Source organism: Podarcis cretensis, assembly GCF_951804945.1.
Source record: "Podarcis cretensis genome assembly, chromosome: 3".
Classification (NCBI taxonomy): Eukaryota; Metazoa; Chordata; class Lepidosauria; order Squamata; family Lacertidae; genus Podarcis; species Podarcis cretensis.
Window position 1 is genome coordinate 28983451 of NC_137172.1, and position 15883 is coordinate 28999333.

Here is a 15883-nt window from a genome sequence, read left to right on the forward strand (position 1 = left end):
TCATCTGTAATGGGCTTATCATTTAAATGATTTTCTCTCTAAAATTCAGATTAACTTGGCAAGAATTGTGGGCAGACTCTTTAAGAAACAAAACATTCCGTTCTCCAATTTGTATTATTGCAATTTCATTATATGTTCAGCAAATTTACAGTAGCAACCCTGATGAATTAATCATTTCCAATATGTCGGATCATATAAATAAAATATCAGCTCATGTGGAAAAATCAGTTGATCTACCCTTTTTTTCAGGAAACTTGCTTGAAACAGATAAAGTGGTATTTTTCTGAAGAGTCACCATTGCATTCTCCACTGCTCTTCTGAAAATGCCATTTTTCAAGCATTCCCAAAGCTGCACTGGCTGGATGTGTGTTTGGAAAAGTCCACTGGAGGATCATGCCTCATGGAGACCCTAACATCTCTACATGCTAGTAGGAACTTTAAGTTTCCATTTCTCAACCTGAACTTTGTAGTTTTTAAAACCCAAATAAAGAGACTAATCAGAAATAAAATTGTCATTGTTTATGGATATCTGTATTTTCTCAAGTTCCCAGGATTCACCTTGTAATAGCACATTTTAACTGGACTCAAATATGGATAATGTACGTTTCCCTCATACAGCTCACTAATTTTTGAAAAGGGAATTAGGCAATTACAAAAAGTAAGAGACTGGCAGCAATAGAGATGCAATATGTAAAAGGAAAATGCAGGTCCTATGCAAGGCTTCCCAAACCAATTTTTAATATGACTCATTTGTCCTGCTGAAGCTCAGGAACAAGTGTGTCATTTGAGGTAATACAATCATTGGGTCTCCCTTAAAAATTAACTTCCCCCATATCCCACTCTCTCCACATGAAGTTTCATTCAAAGATAGCTAACACTAAGCAGCAAATGCAAGAACAGAAAGCCAAGTGGTATCTTTATTAAACCTTCCTTTCCCAGTTTTAGTTATTTGCATATTGTGTTGCCCGGGGCGGGGGCGGCACCATAGTATGCAACACAATATGTTGATGAACTCCCATCAGGCAGCCAGCATGAATAATGGTCAGAGAGGATGGGAAGCTGTAGTCCAACAATTGTAGGACTTCAGCCTCCTTGTCTCTGTTTGTAGAAACACATATAAATTAGTTTCTTGGTGAAATTGCCATACTCTTGAATGACTGAAATCTGAGCTAGAGTACTCTATTGCAGAAAGCTTTCTTTCCAAAAGGAGTACAGTGGTACCTCAGGTTAAGTACTTAATTCGTTCCAGAGGTCCGTTCTTAACCTGAAACTGTTCTTAACCTGAAGCACCACTTTAGCTAATGGGGCCTCCTGCTGCCGCTGTGCCGCTGGAGCCCGATTTCAGTTCTTATCCTGAAGCAAAGTTCTAAACCTGAAGTACTATTTCTGGGTTTTCAGATTCTGTAACCTGAAGCTTATGTAACCTGAAGCGTATGTAACTGGAGGTACCACTGTATTAGGATAAGTTTGCACCAAAATTTTCATGATAGCACTATTTCTGGGTTAGCGAAGTGTGTAACCTGAAGCGTATGTAACCCGAGGTACCACTGTATTTGACAACAATAGATATAACTCACACATCTTAGGACATACTACGCTATAGAAAGTCAACCATAACAATCTTCTTACCAAAATATGTTGAGGCATCTGCCAAATTGAAATCCAGACCAGACATCTGGACAGCTTTCTTTACTTATCCTCCTTTCTCTCTCCAAATACTAACAAATTGGGGTGGGTGGGGAAAACGCTTGCCATTTGTAACCTGCTGTGGAATGGAGATAATGGAGCACTCGGCGTAATGTTATTAAGTAGTGACATGGATGCTATTTACCCATATAATTAATAAATAATGCCATAAATAGCCACATTAATGTGATCAGACATCAAAATTAAAAGCTAGCTTTTAATACAAGTCCAACTGGCTGCATTAGCTTATAAATTGTTTCTAGATGGAAGCCTGAGTAAAAACGTCATTCACAGTTCTAGCATACATGCAGCTGGTAATAATCTTATTGGTTAGAATGCATAGAATGAACAGTGATTAATTTCTGAGGAAAAATTACAATCCTGTTTCGGAAGGCCCTTATACCATAATTCCTGCTTAGTTCACAACTTTTCCACAATAAGTATGCTTGAGTGAATTGGCTTGATTTCATCCTACTTGCTTCTTCCATCCACATCCCTGACATCTGGACACTTAGAAGCTTGGGTTTGTAAGTTCATTGGGGCAGGGACCTTTCTTAAAATTCTTGTGCTATAAAGCACCTGGTGCACTAATGGTGCTGAAAAAAATCATGCAAGCTGGGAATAAGGGGTAATTTTGGCATACACATGGAGGGTACTTGAAACTGCCTGTACATGACTGCTCCTCTACACAGCAAGCCTTTGTGTGCGCACTGGCACAGCATGAAGATTGGCCCCGCCACATGGTTTGTCTCCATGCCACCTAAAGCGGCTTCCAGAAATGTCTGGCAGTGATATGAAAGCAAACTATACAGTGGGGACAAACATGAATGGTGACTGAGCTAGCTCATAGAAAACACCTCCCTGAGCTGAACTGCTATCATATGGAAACAGTATCAAATAGTCTCTGTGAGGCAGTTATATAGTGAGAATTAGTTAAATATAATTTATTTCAAAAGAGCTTGCTTCCTGTTAAGTGTCTTGCAGTCTCAGAACCTCTGTTGCAGAATGCCTAAGACAGCATTGTTAAACTGATTTACATTTTTGGCCCCTTCATTTGAAATGCATTTAACTTCTAAACTTCAGACGCCTTTGGGATGAAGCAAGGGTTTGCCCTACCATGTCAAGCACGGCTCTGCACCACATACGGAATCTGAAAGGTACTGCACTAGGCAGCTCTACAGTGACACCAATGCCAATCCCTGGTGATGACACTCAAGACACAGGTGTCCTCCTAATTGTTAGCACATAGGATCCACATAACTGAGCCTTAAGAAGCTCAAAATAATTGTATAGAATAGTAAAAGCCTCGGAATTTAACAAATTGCTAAAAGGCTTTAAAGGTAAAGGTAAAGGGACCCCTGACCGTTAGGTCCAGTCATGGCTGACTCTGGGGTTGCGGCGCTCATCTTGCTTTATTGGCCGAGGGAACCAGCGTACAGCTTCCGGGTCATGTGGCCAGCATGACTAAGCCGCTTCTGGCGAACCAGAGCAGCGCATGGAAAAACACCTTTTACCTTCCCGCTGGAGCGGTACCTATTTATCTACTTGCACTTTGATGTGCTTTCGAACTGCTAGGTGGGCAGGAGCAGGGACCGAGCAATGGGAGCTCACCCCATAACTATACATCAATTCAGTGCAGTGTAGGAAAAAAACCACATGTGTGGCTTTTGTGATATAAACCCTTTGGCAGGTATTCACATGTTTTACTGATAAAACTGGTTTAAAAGGTTCCCAGCACAGAATGTAAACAATATAGAATCTTAATTTGGAATAATGCAAGTGGATTATTGGTTTGTTCTACATGCCAATAGAATGATCTAGTACCATAAATATTCTACGGCAAGTATATGATGCCGTCCTAACAGTGGTTATTGGTTTTTAAAAGACATTAAAATAGTTTTGCATGAGAATTGAATTTAATAGGTTAGACAGGGACTAACCTTAAAGAATCCAATCCACTCAAATCCCCTTGAAGGCTGCAGCCGAATTTCATGCAAATATTAGAGAAGCAGCTAGGCACCTCAGATAGCAAGATGCTGAGTTCCTTTCTTTCCTAGATCTAAAACTAGGCAAAACAATGATACCTACCGCTAGACCTTTTTAAAGATACATCTTATGAAAGTTCTGATTTCAGGCTAAAAGTAAAATAAAATTAGACTAGGGTGGAGACTGCTGAGGAATTGAAAATACTTCCCTCTCACAGAAATTTGACACCTAGGCTCTCTTCATTTTCTGTGTCTTAAAAATTGCATTACGTAAAATCAAAGTTTGTATGTATTAAAAAATTGAAGAGTTGTGTTTTTAAAAGCATTCCAGATAAAACTAACATGCCAAGTATACACAATTGATATTTATAAGCGGTGTTTTTAAGGGGAAGGGCAAAAAGCATTTGTAATAAAGGAGACCTTAAGTCATCCAAGATTTCTTTCTGTATTCTAAAAGCAGAAAAAATATATTGACTTTACCTATTTTGCTAAATAGTGTGCTTCACTTTTCCCTTGTCTGCGTAAGTAGTCTCTATTACATATATGTACATACATCCAAACCATATTCAGATGTAAGGTATGTTTTACCATTAAAAATCAATTTTGTACCTGGATTTATTTATTTTAATGTAAAGCACTTGTAAATCTATTAATAGAAAACTGTCTAAAAATGGAAAGGGCAGAAATAAAACATTTTAAACTACCATGGACAAACAGAAAAAATATACTCCTTTCCAAATGAATGTTACAATATACGTAGTCATGGTTGTCTGAAAACAGCACATGTTGTATAAAGCTCCCAAGACGTTCTAGCACTTATAAACTCTTGGTTAACAAAGGGCACCAAAAGCTCTTAAAAAGGGAAATATTTTATTTCTGCTAAATTAATGCTTCTAAGCATTAGATTTCATCAGCTCCACTTAGGCTAAAAGTCCCAAAAGGTTCTCCTCCCGAAAACAGGCTATATTTTATGGGCAAACCAGGCTATCTAAATCTAGATAAAACTCATTGGCTTTGTAATCATCTATACATCTAAATCTATATGCAAATCAAATGCTCTCATGCATTAACGCATTCCAAAGCACCCAGGAGTGAGAGAGGCTCACGGCCTCTCCTAAGCCATCCATAGCCCTCAACTCCCCACCTTCTATTTCCCTTTCTTTATTTACACTAGAGGTACCTAAATAATTCACACTGCCTCCTTTTCAGGCTGAACATTCTTCTGTTGAAGCTTGCAATGAGCAATTGCAGGAACCAGATGGACACATGAATGCAGCAGGTGGGACAGATGGCAGACCGCCCTGTCTGACGCTGGCTGCCTCGGCTTGCACTGCTTTTTCCTTCCAGGTACATTATCATCAGTGTAGCAGAAAGTGCTATGCAAGAAAGGGGGAAGGGGAGGAGGAAGAGAATCTATGTACAAAACTATGGGAATGAGTTAAATAAATAGCCAGCTGCTCACTTGCATTTTCTAACCAAATGCAGTTTCTTTAAAAAATAATAATAATCATGGGATGTATCGATCTTCTCAAAGAATCCCTCATCCACCCTATTATTTCTTTTTTTACTGGCACATGGCTTAGAAACAGGTATGATATAGGAGGTGATAAATTCCTAGAGCATGAATGCCTGTTGTCTGTCCACCTTGCCAACAAAGGTCCGTATAGTTAAAGCCATGGTTTTCCCAGTAGTGATGTATGGAAGTGAGAGCCGGACCATAAAGAAGGCTGATCGCCGAAGAATTGATGCTTTTGAATTATGGTGCTGGAGGAGACTCTTGAGAGTCCCATGGACTGCAGGAAGACCAAACCTATCCATTCTTAAGGAAATCAGCCCTGAGTGCTCACTAGATGGACAGATCCTGAAGCTGAGGCTCCAATACTTTGGCCACCTCATGAGAAGAGAAGACTCCCTGGAAAAGACTCTGATGTTGGGAAAGATGGAGGGCACAAGGAGAAGGGGACAACAGAGGATGAGATGGTTGGATAGTGTTCTTGAAGCCACGAGCATGAGTTTGACCAAACTGCGGGAGGCAGTGGAAGACAGGAGTGCCTGGCGCGCTCTGGTCCATGGGGTCACGAAGAGTCGGACACGACTAAACGACTAAACAACAACAACAGAGCACGAATATTTACTGAAATATACGGTGCACAAACAAAGCTGCTTCCTATTGTGGTTTCCAACTCCATTTTACCATTCGCAAACCATTATGCATTTGGTGATGTCAACTGATTTCTTAAAGAACTGTTCTGAGTTTCTGCCTGAAGTCATATTCCTTGTTACATGCAGCCCCTAAATCCCCACTAAAGACAAGAACAGTTTTAGGTGTACTGAATTTAGCCTAACTTCCAGCTTCGAGATACATACTATGGAAATCTTATTACAGTACAAATTTGGAGTCTTAAAATTACTGGAACCAATGGATACAGCAATACAGTACATACAAAGTATTTTCTTCATATAATGGAAAAATGAACAATATGGGCATGTTTTTGTGCACAGGTGACAGAAAATTCAAACTAATTTTCTATTTGTTTTCCTTCTGCTTTTCTTTCTTGCACATTACTACACTTCACCAATGGTACCTATTTGTCCAGTCCCCAGGAGTTTATGCACTTTCTGTCCTCTGAAGTGCACCATTCTTACATCAATGCAGACACGAGTTACCTTGTGTCATTAACGACACTTTCTGTATAGCAGGTTTTTAAAGTTTGGTCACTATCCCGTAATTATGATACAGTAACTTATCTCATGCTCTTTGCTCACTAAATAAATACTAATTCTAGTTGGTCAGAACAGCAGAATAAGTGTTTGCTATAATTTGTAAGAAACATTGCAAGGTTGTGCAACTTACAGATTTAAAGAACCATTTTGGATTGCATAAAACAGGAATTTGACAGGGTTTGTCTATAGTAATAATTATCTAAATTGATAATGATCTGACCTAAATTGACAACAGCACGGAGAAAATGTGTACTCAAACGTTTTGCAAAAAAGAAGGAGAAAGCTGTGAGGATGGGAAGAGAAGGAAAAATCACTGAAACCCTATTTAACACTCTTGATATATTTCCGACCTGGCACACAGAAAGTTCTATTTAAGATCTCGCGAGACAGTCTGCTCTCCTAGGATTTCCAGACCGATTTTGAGGCCAGAGAGGTTAAGCAGTTTGGATAAGCTTCAGATAAGCATGCAAACTTTTATACCCTTAGGAGCACTGGTCAAGGCCCTGAACCTTTAAGGCCCTGTTCACTTTTAATGCCAAGGCAAAAGAAAGAAAGAAAGAAAGAAAGAAAGAAAGAAAGAAAGAAAGAAAGAAAGAAAGAAAGAGTTCAAGAATGATTTCATCAGCTATAGCCAGTGATGATATCAGGTACCAATTACCTTTAAAATAAAATATAGGACAGTAAAATCTTTATTTTGTTAACCCAAGTTACCAATGCAATATGCAGACTTTCAAGCCACACACAACTCTTCCTAAAATAAGCCATTCAGCATGCACAATTGTATGTGCCCACACATACACTTTTAGAGAATTGATATGGGGTCAATTTCTGTCAACAATTTTCTCCAATCCCCATATGGTAATATAGGATATTTTTACAGGCTATGTGATTATACTTGTTGCCCTGAGCTACTTCAGAAGGAAGGGCAGGATGTAATAAAAATAGTAACACAAATATATATTAGGGGATATCTACTCATGATAGCAGGAGATCCTATGGTTAGAAAACCCGAATAGCACTCATAGTGGTTGATATTCAGACTAAGTACCTGGGAATCAGAAGGGTGTGCATAAACCCATGTCATTGTCTGCAAGGTGGTACCTCAGTTTATGAACTTAATCCATTCCAGAAGTCTGTTCTTAAACCAAAACCGTTCTTAAACCAAGGCGTGCTTTGCCTAATGAGGCCTCCTGCCGCCGGTGCCCTTCCACCATTTGGATTCCATTCTTAGACCGAGGTAATGTTCTCAAACCAAGACACTATTTCCAGTTTTGCGGAGTTTGTAAACCAAATTGTTCTTTAACCGTACTGTTCTTAAACCGAGGTATGTCGCTCAGGGGAGAAAACTTACAGATACTATTTATATACTATATCCAAATAAGTTCCAGGTTGCTTGCATATATACAGTACTCACTGGGATGTTTTAGGCTGTCTTTCCATATGGTAACTTCTTTCCCATGCTCCCCACCAAAGGGACATTAATGAAAATAAATGAACTTTTCAGTACAACATCCAATATTCAGTGCAAAGGACTGTGGCTACAAACAAAATATATACTCTGTTTATTATCATCTAAGTAGTACTATTACCTAACCACATTACAGCTTAATAATCAAATAAAACCTATGCAAACATCATGTATTTTATTTGGTGTGGAGGGGGATATCTTTTAAAGTAAGTGGGTCTTGGTTCCATATTTTAACCCTAGTCCAGAAATACAGATGTGCTCATGGCACCCAAAATGGAGGGGTAAGTCAATTTATGTGTGCTATCACCTCCTTCCTCCAATTTGAATAGAGAAACAATTTGAGGCACGGGAAGACTTTCAGTGCATTAACCAGTAAAGAGCACTGGTTTAGGTGAGGCAATGTGATTAAAAGCAACCGTTTTTAGCAGAATGCTTTAGCTTACAGAAAATATTATTGCCATTACAATTTCACAAGCATTTAAGATATGTGTTTGTATAAAATGCCTTCTGAATAATTTCAAGCCTTCATGGGGCTCAAAATATAAGAATAAACTTCAAGTTGTCCTCTTCTCCCAAATTCTAGTTATTGAAGGGATTTATATCATGCCCTTCAATAACATTCCCAGTGGGGCTTTCAAAATTTCAGTTGTGCCTGTGTGGTGCTCACTTTTTGAAGGGAATAGGGACACAATCATGCACACATTTATACAGGTCGCTGTGATTCTGGGATATCGCTTTGTGACCCAAGAACAGTATCAATGAACCTTTGGTTTAAGTGTTCTATGAAATGTATGTTTTTTCTCCAAAATCATAAAGGCCCTTAAAAAATGTGACTACTTTAACATAGCATATGCTCTGATAAATTGTACTTGATTTTTAATATAATTCTGACACGTGTACTAAACAATCCTATACATGCTTACTCAAAAGTATAAATCCACTGAATTCAATGTGATTTACTGGCAAGTGGATTCAGGATTGAAGACTTAACAGCACCTTTATATCAGAAATTGTTATTGCTTCAAATAAATCTGTTTAACCATAATTATGTTCAGAAGCATGCACATTCATGTTTGTGCATGCATGCACACAGGGGGAAAGAGGACAACATAGTATCTGAAAAATAATTATTATGCCCCAATGCCGTTTTCAAAAAGGCAGCAGAAAATGTTTCTGCTTGGTGGGAAAAGAGCTGTACTTTTAAATTAGCTATATTGAATCTAGATACCATAATTCACCAAAGTGCACAGCTGCTACAATTGGGGTCAGAATTTCAAAGACACTGAAACGCAGCATCCCCTACTTTTCTCAATGGGAGCTGCAGGGTGCACAGCAATTTTGAAAACCTAGCTGCTTTGTAACCAAGCACCTACACAAGATAGCTGGGCACTTTCCAAAATCTCTCAATATATTCAGGTGCTCAAATGAATACTGTGCCGTGTGTGTGTGTGGTTTCTCTGAGGTTGTCAAGAAAAGTGAGCCAGCTTAGACATTCATGTGCTGAGAGGAAATTACATAGACTATTTATTAATACTCTCTCACCTTAAATACACATTTTACTAAGAGACTAAATTGCTCAGGTCGGATAAAATACCAATTTATTACTGGGGAGCAATGAAGCCAACTCAGAAATTGTCACATTGATATTCTAGATAACAACAAGGGCAAAAATGTAGACTCTCTTATTCATCTGCAATGCAACCGAGGGTAAGGGAAGAGTGGAAGCTGGTAACCCTTAGCACAACTATACAACTACTAAGATCCACTTTTATTCAATTCCCATACCAAGTCCTGTCTTTTTGTTTAAGATAATACTTCTAAAGCTGTGTCCTGATGCATAAAATATAGACACTGAAATAACTAAAAAAAATCAGCACCAGATTTCTTTTTCAAAGCCTATTTATAACATTAGGATGTTAAAACTATCAAAGTCATACATAAGAGACTGCATTCCTATCTATCTCCATTTCCTACGTTATGTGTCCAGTCTGAAGACTGTAATTTTGCTACTTTTAAGTTTTCGTTTTAGTTTATATTGGTGCTGGAAGTAAATAATGTAGCTTCTATACCCTTCACATTCCATTTCAGGTCCCTGGTTCTTTTGAGTCCCATGGCTCAAGCTGTCTTGCCCCTAAAAATACCATTTCTGCTCTCCCACCCTACCCTCAAACTTCGGCAAGACGGGAGTGACACCAGAGTTCCTTTGAACGCAAGAACATACAGTGGTACTTCGGGTTACATACGCTTCAGGTTACATACGCTTCAGGTTACAGACTCTCCTAACCCAGAAATAGTGCTTCAGGTTAAGAACTTTGCTTCAGGATGAGAACAGAAATTGTGCGCCGGCGGCGCGGCAGCAGCAAGAGACCCCATTAGCTAAAGTGGTGCTTCAGGTTAAGAACAGTTTCAGGTTAAGTACGAACCTCCGGAACAAATTAAATACTTAACCTGAGGTACCACTGTACTTATAAATTCATGAACTTTCTTCCAGACAAGAAAGAAAGAAATTTTATTATTTTTGAAAATAATAGAGGAATAACAAAAATGTGTTATTACTTATTTTTGAAGTGCTGAAAGAATATCCTTGGGTGCACATAAAACAAAATGCCAAATAAATCTAGACTATTCAAGGGAAAACATACATAAAGGTAGAGGAGCAGAATATGAGAAGCAGCTGAACAGGACCATTGACATCGCCCACTGGACAGTGTTTAGTAAATAGAGTGTGCATGGTGACCGTGTGTTTCTATTTGACTGTCCTTGTAAAAGCAAGGCAGGGCTTTCTGTTTTTAGTGCACACTTTGGTTCAGTGTTAATCCTGTTTTATGTTGTTCACACCTGCTACCGACTAGTAGCCTGCCACAAGTTTATGGCTTGTGCTGCTTTAAGTGAATCTCGGCTAACCCCACCTAGACCATCAACAAAAGTTGCCCTACTGAACCCAAAACAAAAGCTGATCTGAGTTTTAAAAGCTTTCTAAAATCACCATGATTCACATTCAGGTACTTTTCCTATAGTGTGTAGGGACTTGCACATTTTTTTCAGCAAAACGAAATACCTTTTAAAACTTTTTTTAAAAAAAAAAAATTGCTACTATTATATACTATTATACATTTGGCATACATTCCATTCTGCCTAAGGAAAAATACGTATCTACTCCCATGTTGAAAAGGCCACATACATACTGACCTGTGACAAGAAGAACATTACTATCAGATGTAAACTTAGTAAATTTTGTAAGGATATTTGCATACAACTCAACCGGATGAGTTCTGATTTTGCTTGCGGTGGTTTGAATAAAGAATGAAGAATGGCACTGAAAGTGCAAACCCCATATAAATATGCAATGTTATAAATATGCAAACCCCACATAAAAATTGGAATCGTTTTCAGTGCCAATTAGAACACTGACATTTAAAGTGTAAGAAGGGGAGAGTGTGATATGTGTGCCCACACGCACAATCAAGAGACCATTCTTCTCAGCTAGCCGTACTGTATAAGTTTCTGGAACATGCAAACACAGACACACAGAGAACTAAAAGTATTCTTACCTCCCATCTTCAGCATGATCCGTTGAAAACAGATCTACAGGCCAAAATTTTATATAGCTTTATAAGCTTAAAGACTTAACAGTGCAGGCCCATGAAAGTCTTATTTTTTTCAGTTGGTCCTCCCTAGTAAATGTGCCTAAGGTTGCAACCTAAATCAATACCACAGGAAAAAATAATTTCCCTGTCAAGCATCAGCCCCTTCCACTAAAAAGTGTAACATCACATCTCTAAACAGTATATTTTATATACTGGGTAGATACCAACTTTAGCATACCAGTTTGTTTTTCAGATGTTCCACCTTGCCCATTTACTCTCTGCTAATGAGGCCCGGTCAAATTATCTGACCATAATATCTGCCCAGCACATGTTAAGAGCGCTGTCCTGAGACTGAAGAATAAGTGCATAGGAAGAGCATATTGATCCCTGCATCTATGTGTTGCCACAAAACATAGGAAGTTACAAAAGTCGCTTTTACTTGGTAATCTCCAGGGTTTCAGACTAGGATATTGTCATTTCTATGCCAGAGAATGAACCTGGGAATTTCTGCATGCAGAGCCGATGCTCTACCACTAAGCTACAACCCTTTCCTAAAACTAGGTCCTTTACACGCAAATAATGTCCTTTACCGTTGAGCTACATCCCTTCTCCAAGTTGTAGGACCACTGTCGCAGGAAACTGAGACAAGCATCTAATTTTAGACCTTCTCTTTCGAGGACTGTTGCCTATATAGCCTGTTTCTGCAGCCATGGGGCTGCTTTCATCTCACTTACTTCCACATGGTCCTCTTTTCCTGAGGTAGATGAGCACTGACTTCACAGCAGCCGCGCTCTCCATGGCACTGCAGAGTGAAGCTAGCCTGCAACTGGAGACCAGATGACTCTATATCATCATCCCTGATGTAATGTCTCTACTGTAGTCTGCACAGGGGGCAGAACAATGTCTGCGCAGCCTCTTTCCAAGTCACACTGCAGCAACAGCAACAGAGAAGCCATAAGACAGCTCCTAGCCTTTCATCCCATGGTCTAATCTGTAGCCAACTGAATTCAGCCAGCCTTTTAAAGTGAAATCAGTGAATTTTCCATCAGCTCATACACAGCTGAGGGAGCGGGGGGGGGGGGGTCAAATAAAAGGTTTCCAGAAGGCCCACTTGGATGTGTCACACAGCCAAAAATCTCTGCTGTTGTTATTGCTGCTAAAACTCCAGGCCTACACTTACAAAGTTTACCATCTTTTGCAACTTTTTTTAAAAAAATCACAGAGATTTGAAAATAATAAGGCATTTTGAAAGCCCAAAAGTTAGCATTTCGGAACAGTTTAATCATACTTCAATGACATGGGCAAAGCTGTACAGCTACACGTTTATCCACGTCACTGGCAATAGTAACTTACCGATAATTTGGTATTTGTGGTTTGGAGTAATATTGTTGATTTCCAGGCAATGTTATTAGTGGCTGAAAGAAAACAGTGGTGTGCCCTGCTGTCTTCCAGCACTGCTTCCAAATATGCCTGCTTCAGGAGGAGATAAGACTACTTTATTTTGATTGCAGTGTTTTCCCCAGGCAGACAATTTTATTTCAGTTTGAATCTTTAAACCATTACATTTTCAGTGATGCATTTTTATATTTACAGTTGACATCTTCGCAGAAGAATGAAACCTCTGAGCAACAGCTCTTAAAGCATGAAGTTTGCCTCAAGTAAGTACTTAAATTATTTTACACACAAATGGAGCCAGTTGTCTTTAGCTAAAATTTGATAAACCTTAAACTGAAGACCTTTCCTCTAAATGAAGGTCTCAAATTGTGAAAATAAACTTGCCAATGAAATATATATTTGCCCATACAAAAAGCCTATTGAAACCAGAATGGTTGGGACCATTTATCAGCTTGTCAACATTTTGCTCTTAAAAGTCCCACTCTCAGTTAAAAGTACAGAACAAGGGTGTCTCGATTAATCGAATGCTATTGACACAAATGGGCGACAGTGATCTCAATGAGGATAATGAATAAAAATCCCAAATCAATCAACTGTGGTTTATAGTACCATTTATCAATCTGAGTGCATCAAAGTTATCTGCACGCAGGAAGAGAAGCATAATAATGTTATAGTATGATATTAGAACAGCCTCAAAATAACATACATCCCTAAGGATCAACTAAAAGGATCAACTAAAGCAGTGGCTTGTAATGCTAAATATTATATCTATATTAATTAATTGTATATAAAATTAGTCAAACCTCAAACAATGTCTTACCAAGTATGTGTTGTTTTTGTCCACTTAAGTGATGGTGTTAGTATCACTATACGTATATTGACTATATGTATATTGAGACTTTAAGGTTGCAGTTCTATACGCACTAATCTGGGAATAAGGCCCATTAAACTCAATAGGATTTACCGGTACATCAGACCTGACATGCACAGGATCACACTATGGTACGAAATTAAAATTTTTTAGAAAGCTGCCTATATACTTCTCTTTATTTCATTTCATTTTTTTATAAACTAAAAAAGAGTAGACTTTTGTTTTGCTTTAAAAACCGCCACAAAATAATTATACTGGGAAATATCACAATATTATATGACTTTTAGCTTTACATTATAGCGATGATTAAATTTCTAGTCTCACATTATTGAAAACAATGCTGGCTATGTCAGAATATAAAGTATGTGCTTCCTGGTAAGATTAGGACACACATTTAATAGAATGGATAAAGATGCTGAAATTTTCTGAAGAACGCTTGAAACAGATGTAGTCCACTTATCAAAAGAGCTGTTGTTGTTGCCAAGGGCTTCTTTCTCAATATATTCACCTGCACTTTAGTCAAGGTATTAAGTCCTCCCCTTCATTACTGCATACTCACAAGCACCCTACTATTCAATTTAAATGGAAAAAAGGCATGACATGTCTAAAACATTTACTTTTGCTAATGTAAAAGTGTTGGCATTTTGCTCCATTCCTGATAAGCTGGTGCCAGTGGAAGTGATTATTCTTTTCTTATTCAAAGCATATCAGCAGCCGAAAGCACTCTCAATCTTATCAGGTGTATGAACAGCGCAGTTACTGAAAACAGTTTGTCCTGCTTCTCTCTCTTTCTGCCAGGCTATCAGATAAACCCAACTAACTAACTGTATTTACACACAATCAAACATAAGCTGTATCTTCGAAGAACTGTTGACTGATTTCAACATGCCACAGGTTTGCTGCTTGACACTGGTGACACAAAAATGCCAGCAGTGTGTATCCTCAAACTGCAATCATGGAAAAGGTCCCTCTATAAAAACATGCCAGAAACATACCAGACAAAAAGTGGGTGGCAGCAAGGCAACAAGAGGCCTTAGGAATTATCAACCTTGGTCTACTTCCCTCATTATAATGGCACCCCAGTATACTGGTATGATTTCATGGTGCGTGAGTCTTCTTTGACATTGAACACACATTTTCTCTATAGGGTGTTGCTTTTTATCATGCTCTTGGCTTGCTAATTCCCTTTAATTCATTTTTAATGTTTATTAGTAAACACAGAAAGCAACCACTCGAACTATGGAGATAGCATATGCAATAGAAATGCTTAAAATAAATATTAAATTTGATTACAAAGTGCATAATCCTTGCTCTACAGAAGGCAAAAGCTGTGGAGTGTGATTGCCCCCCATCCCATGCATCCCAGCTTCTTTTGCTGAATACCCTGGCAGAACAGAAAAACACAGGCACATACTACACCTGAGCCCATCTTGTGCTTCTACCTCAACTCCAGAAGCAGAATGAGCATCCTTTAGATTTGTAGGAAAACAATGAGATGAATTAAACCAAGTGTGCTGTGCTGTGTAATTCAGCCGATTGTTGCTTCTCCATCTGTGAAGCCATGGTCCCCTTGATTGATGGGACAGGTGTCACTCATACTAATGTAAACTGGTAGCAGCGGATGCTCAGCTCTTGCTAATATGACCCTAGTACTCCTGTAGAAAACCATTTTCTAATACAGTGATGATACTGTTCCTAGTTGTCTTCCTTCAGATACTGAAGTCCCATCTTCCACCTCTACTATTTCTGGGAAAATATAATGTAAAAGAAACAGACTTTCATGCTGTTTCAGAACATATGACCACCCCCTCTAGGCAGATGGCTGCTGTCAGAATAAGCCACTTATGGAACAATTATTCGTTATTGGAATATTTAAACTGCTAACCTGGAAAATATATTTTTGCTGTGTAAATACTGTATAGTGTTTGTTATCAGTCAATACATTTATTTGCATGTTGATATTCGCCACCTTTCCAAATCTACCATTATATATTTCCCAATTTTGGATGCTCCACCTCCTTATTATGTCCCCCCCCCCCATCTTAACTTTAAACAAACAAAGCAAATTATTTATTTGTTGGTTCACTAACCTACATGGACCAGGCTTGCCAAAATGAATTCCTCTGGTGTATATTTCAGCCATAATACCCTTTTCATCTGACATCAC

General features: G+C 38.6%; 1 protein-coding gene across 17 annotated transcripts in view; it reads right to left on the reverse strand.

Annotated features, from left to right (window-relative positions):
- ESRRG (estrogen related receptor gamma) overlaps window positions 1-15883 on the reverse strand; it is a 496182-nt gene that overhangs the window by 171615 nt on the left and 308684 nt on the right. For 7 of the 17 annotated variants that reach the window (XM_079968788.1, XM_079968777.1, XM_079968787.1 and 4 more), the window contains 2 exons: window positions 15807-15883; window positions 12804-12923 (listed from right to left, as the gene is read on the reverse strand). The exons of 4 other annotated variants lie outside the window; for them this stretch is intronic. In XM_079968788.1, the coding sequence (XP_079824914.1) occupies window positions 12804-12923; window positions 15807-15880 (194 nt within the window). In that variant the 5' untranslated portion in view covers window positions 15881-15883. Of the gene's footprint in view, window positions 1-1629; window positions 1742-12803; window positions 12924-15806 lie in introns of those variants that run through there. 6 more of the 17 variants (XM_079968778.1, XM_079968794.1, XM_079968780.1 and 3 more) reach the window with 3 other exon arrangements.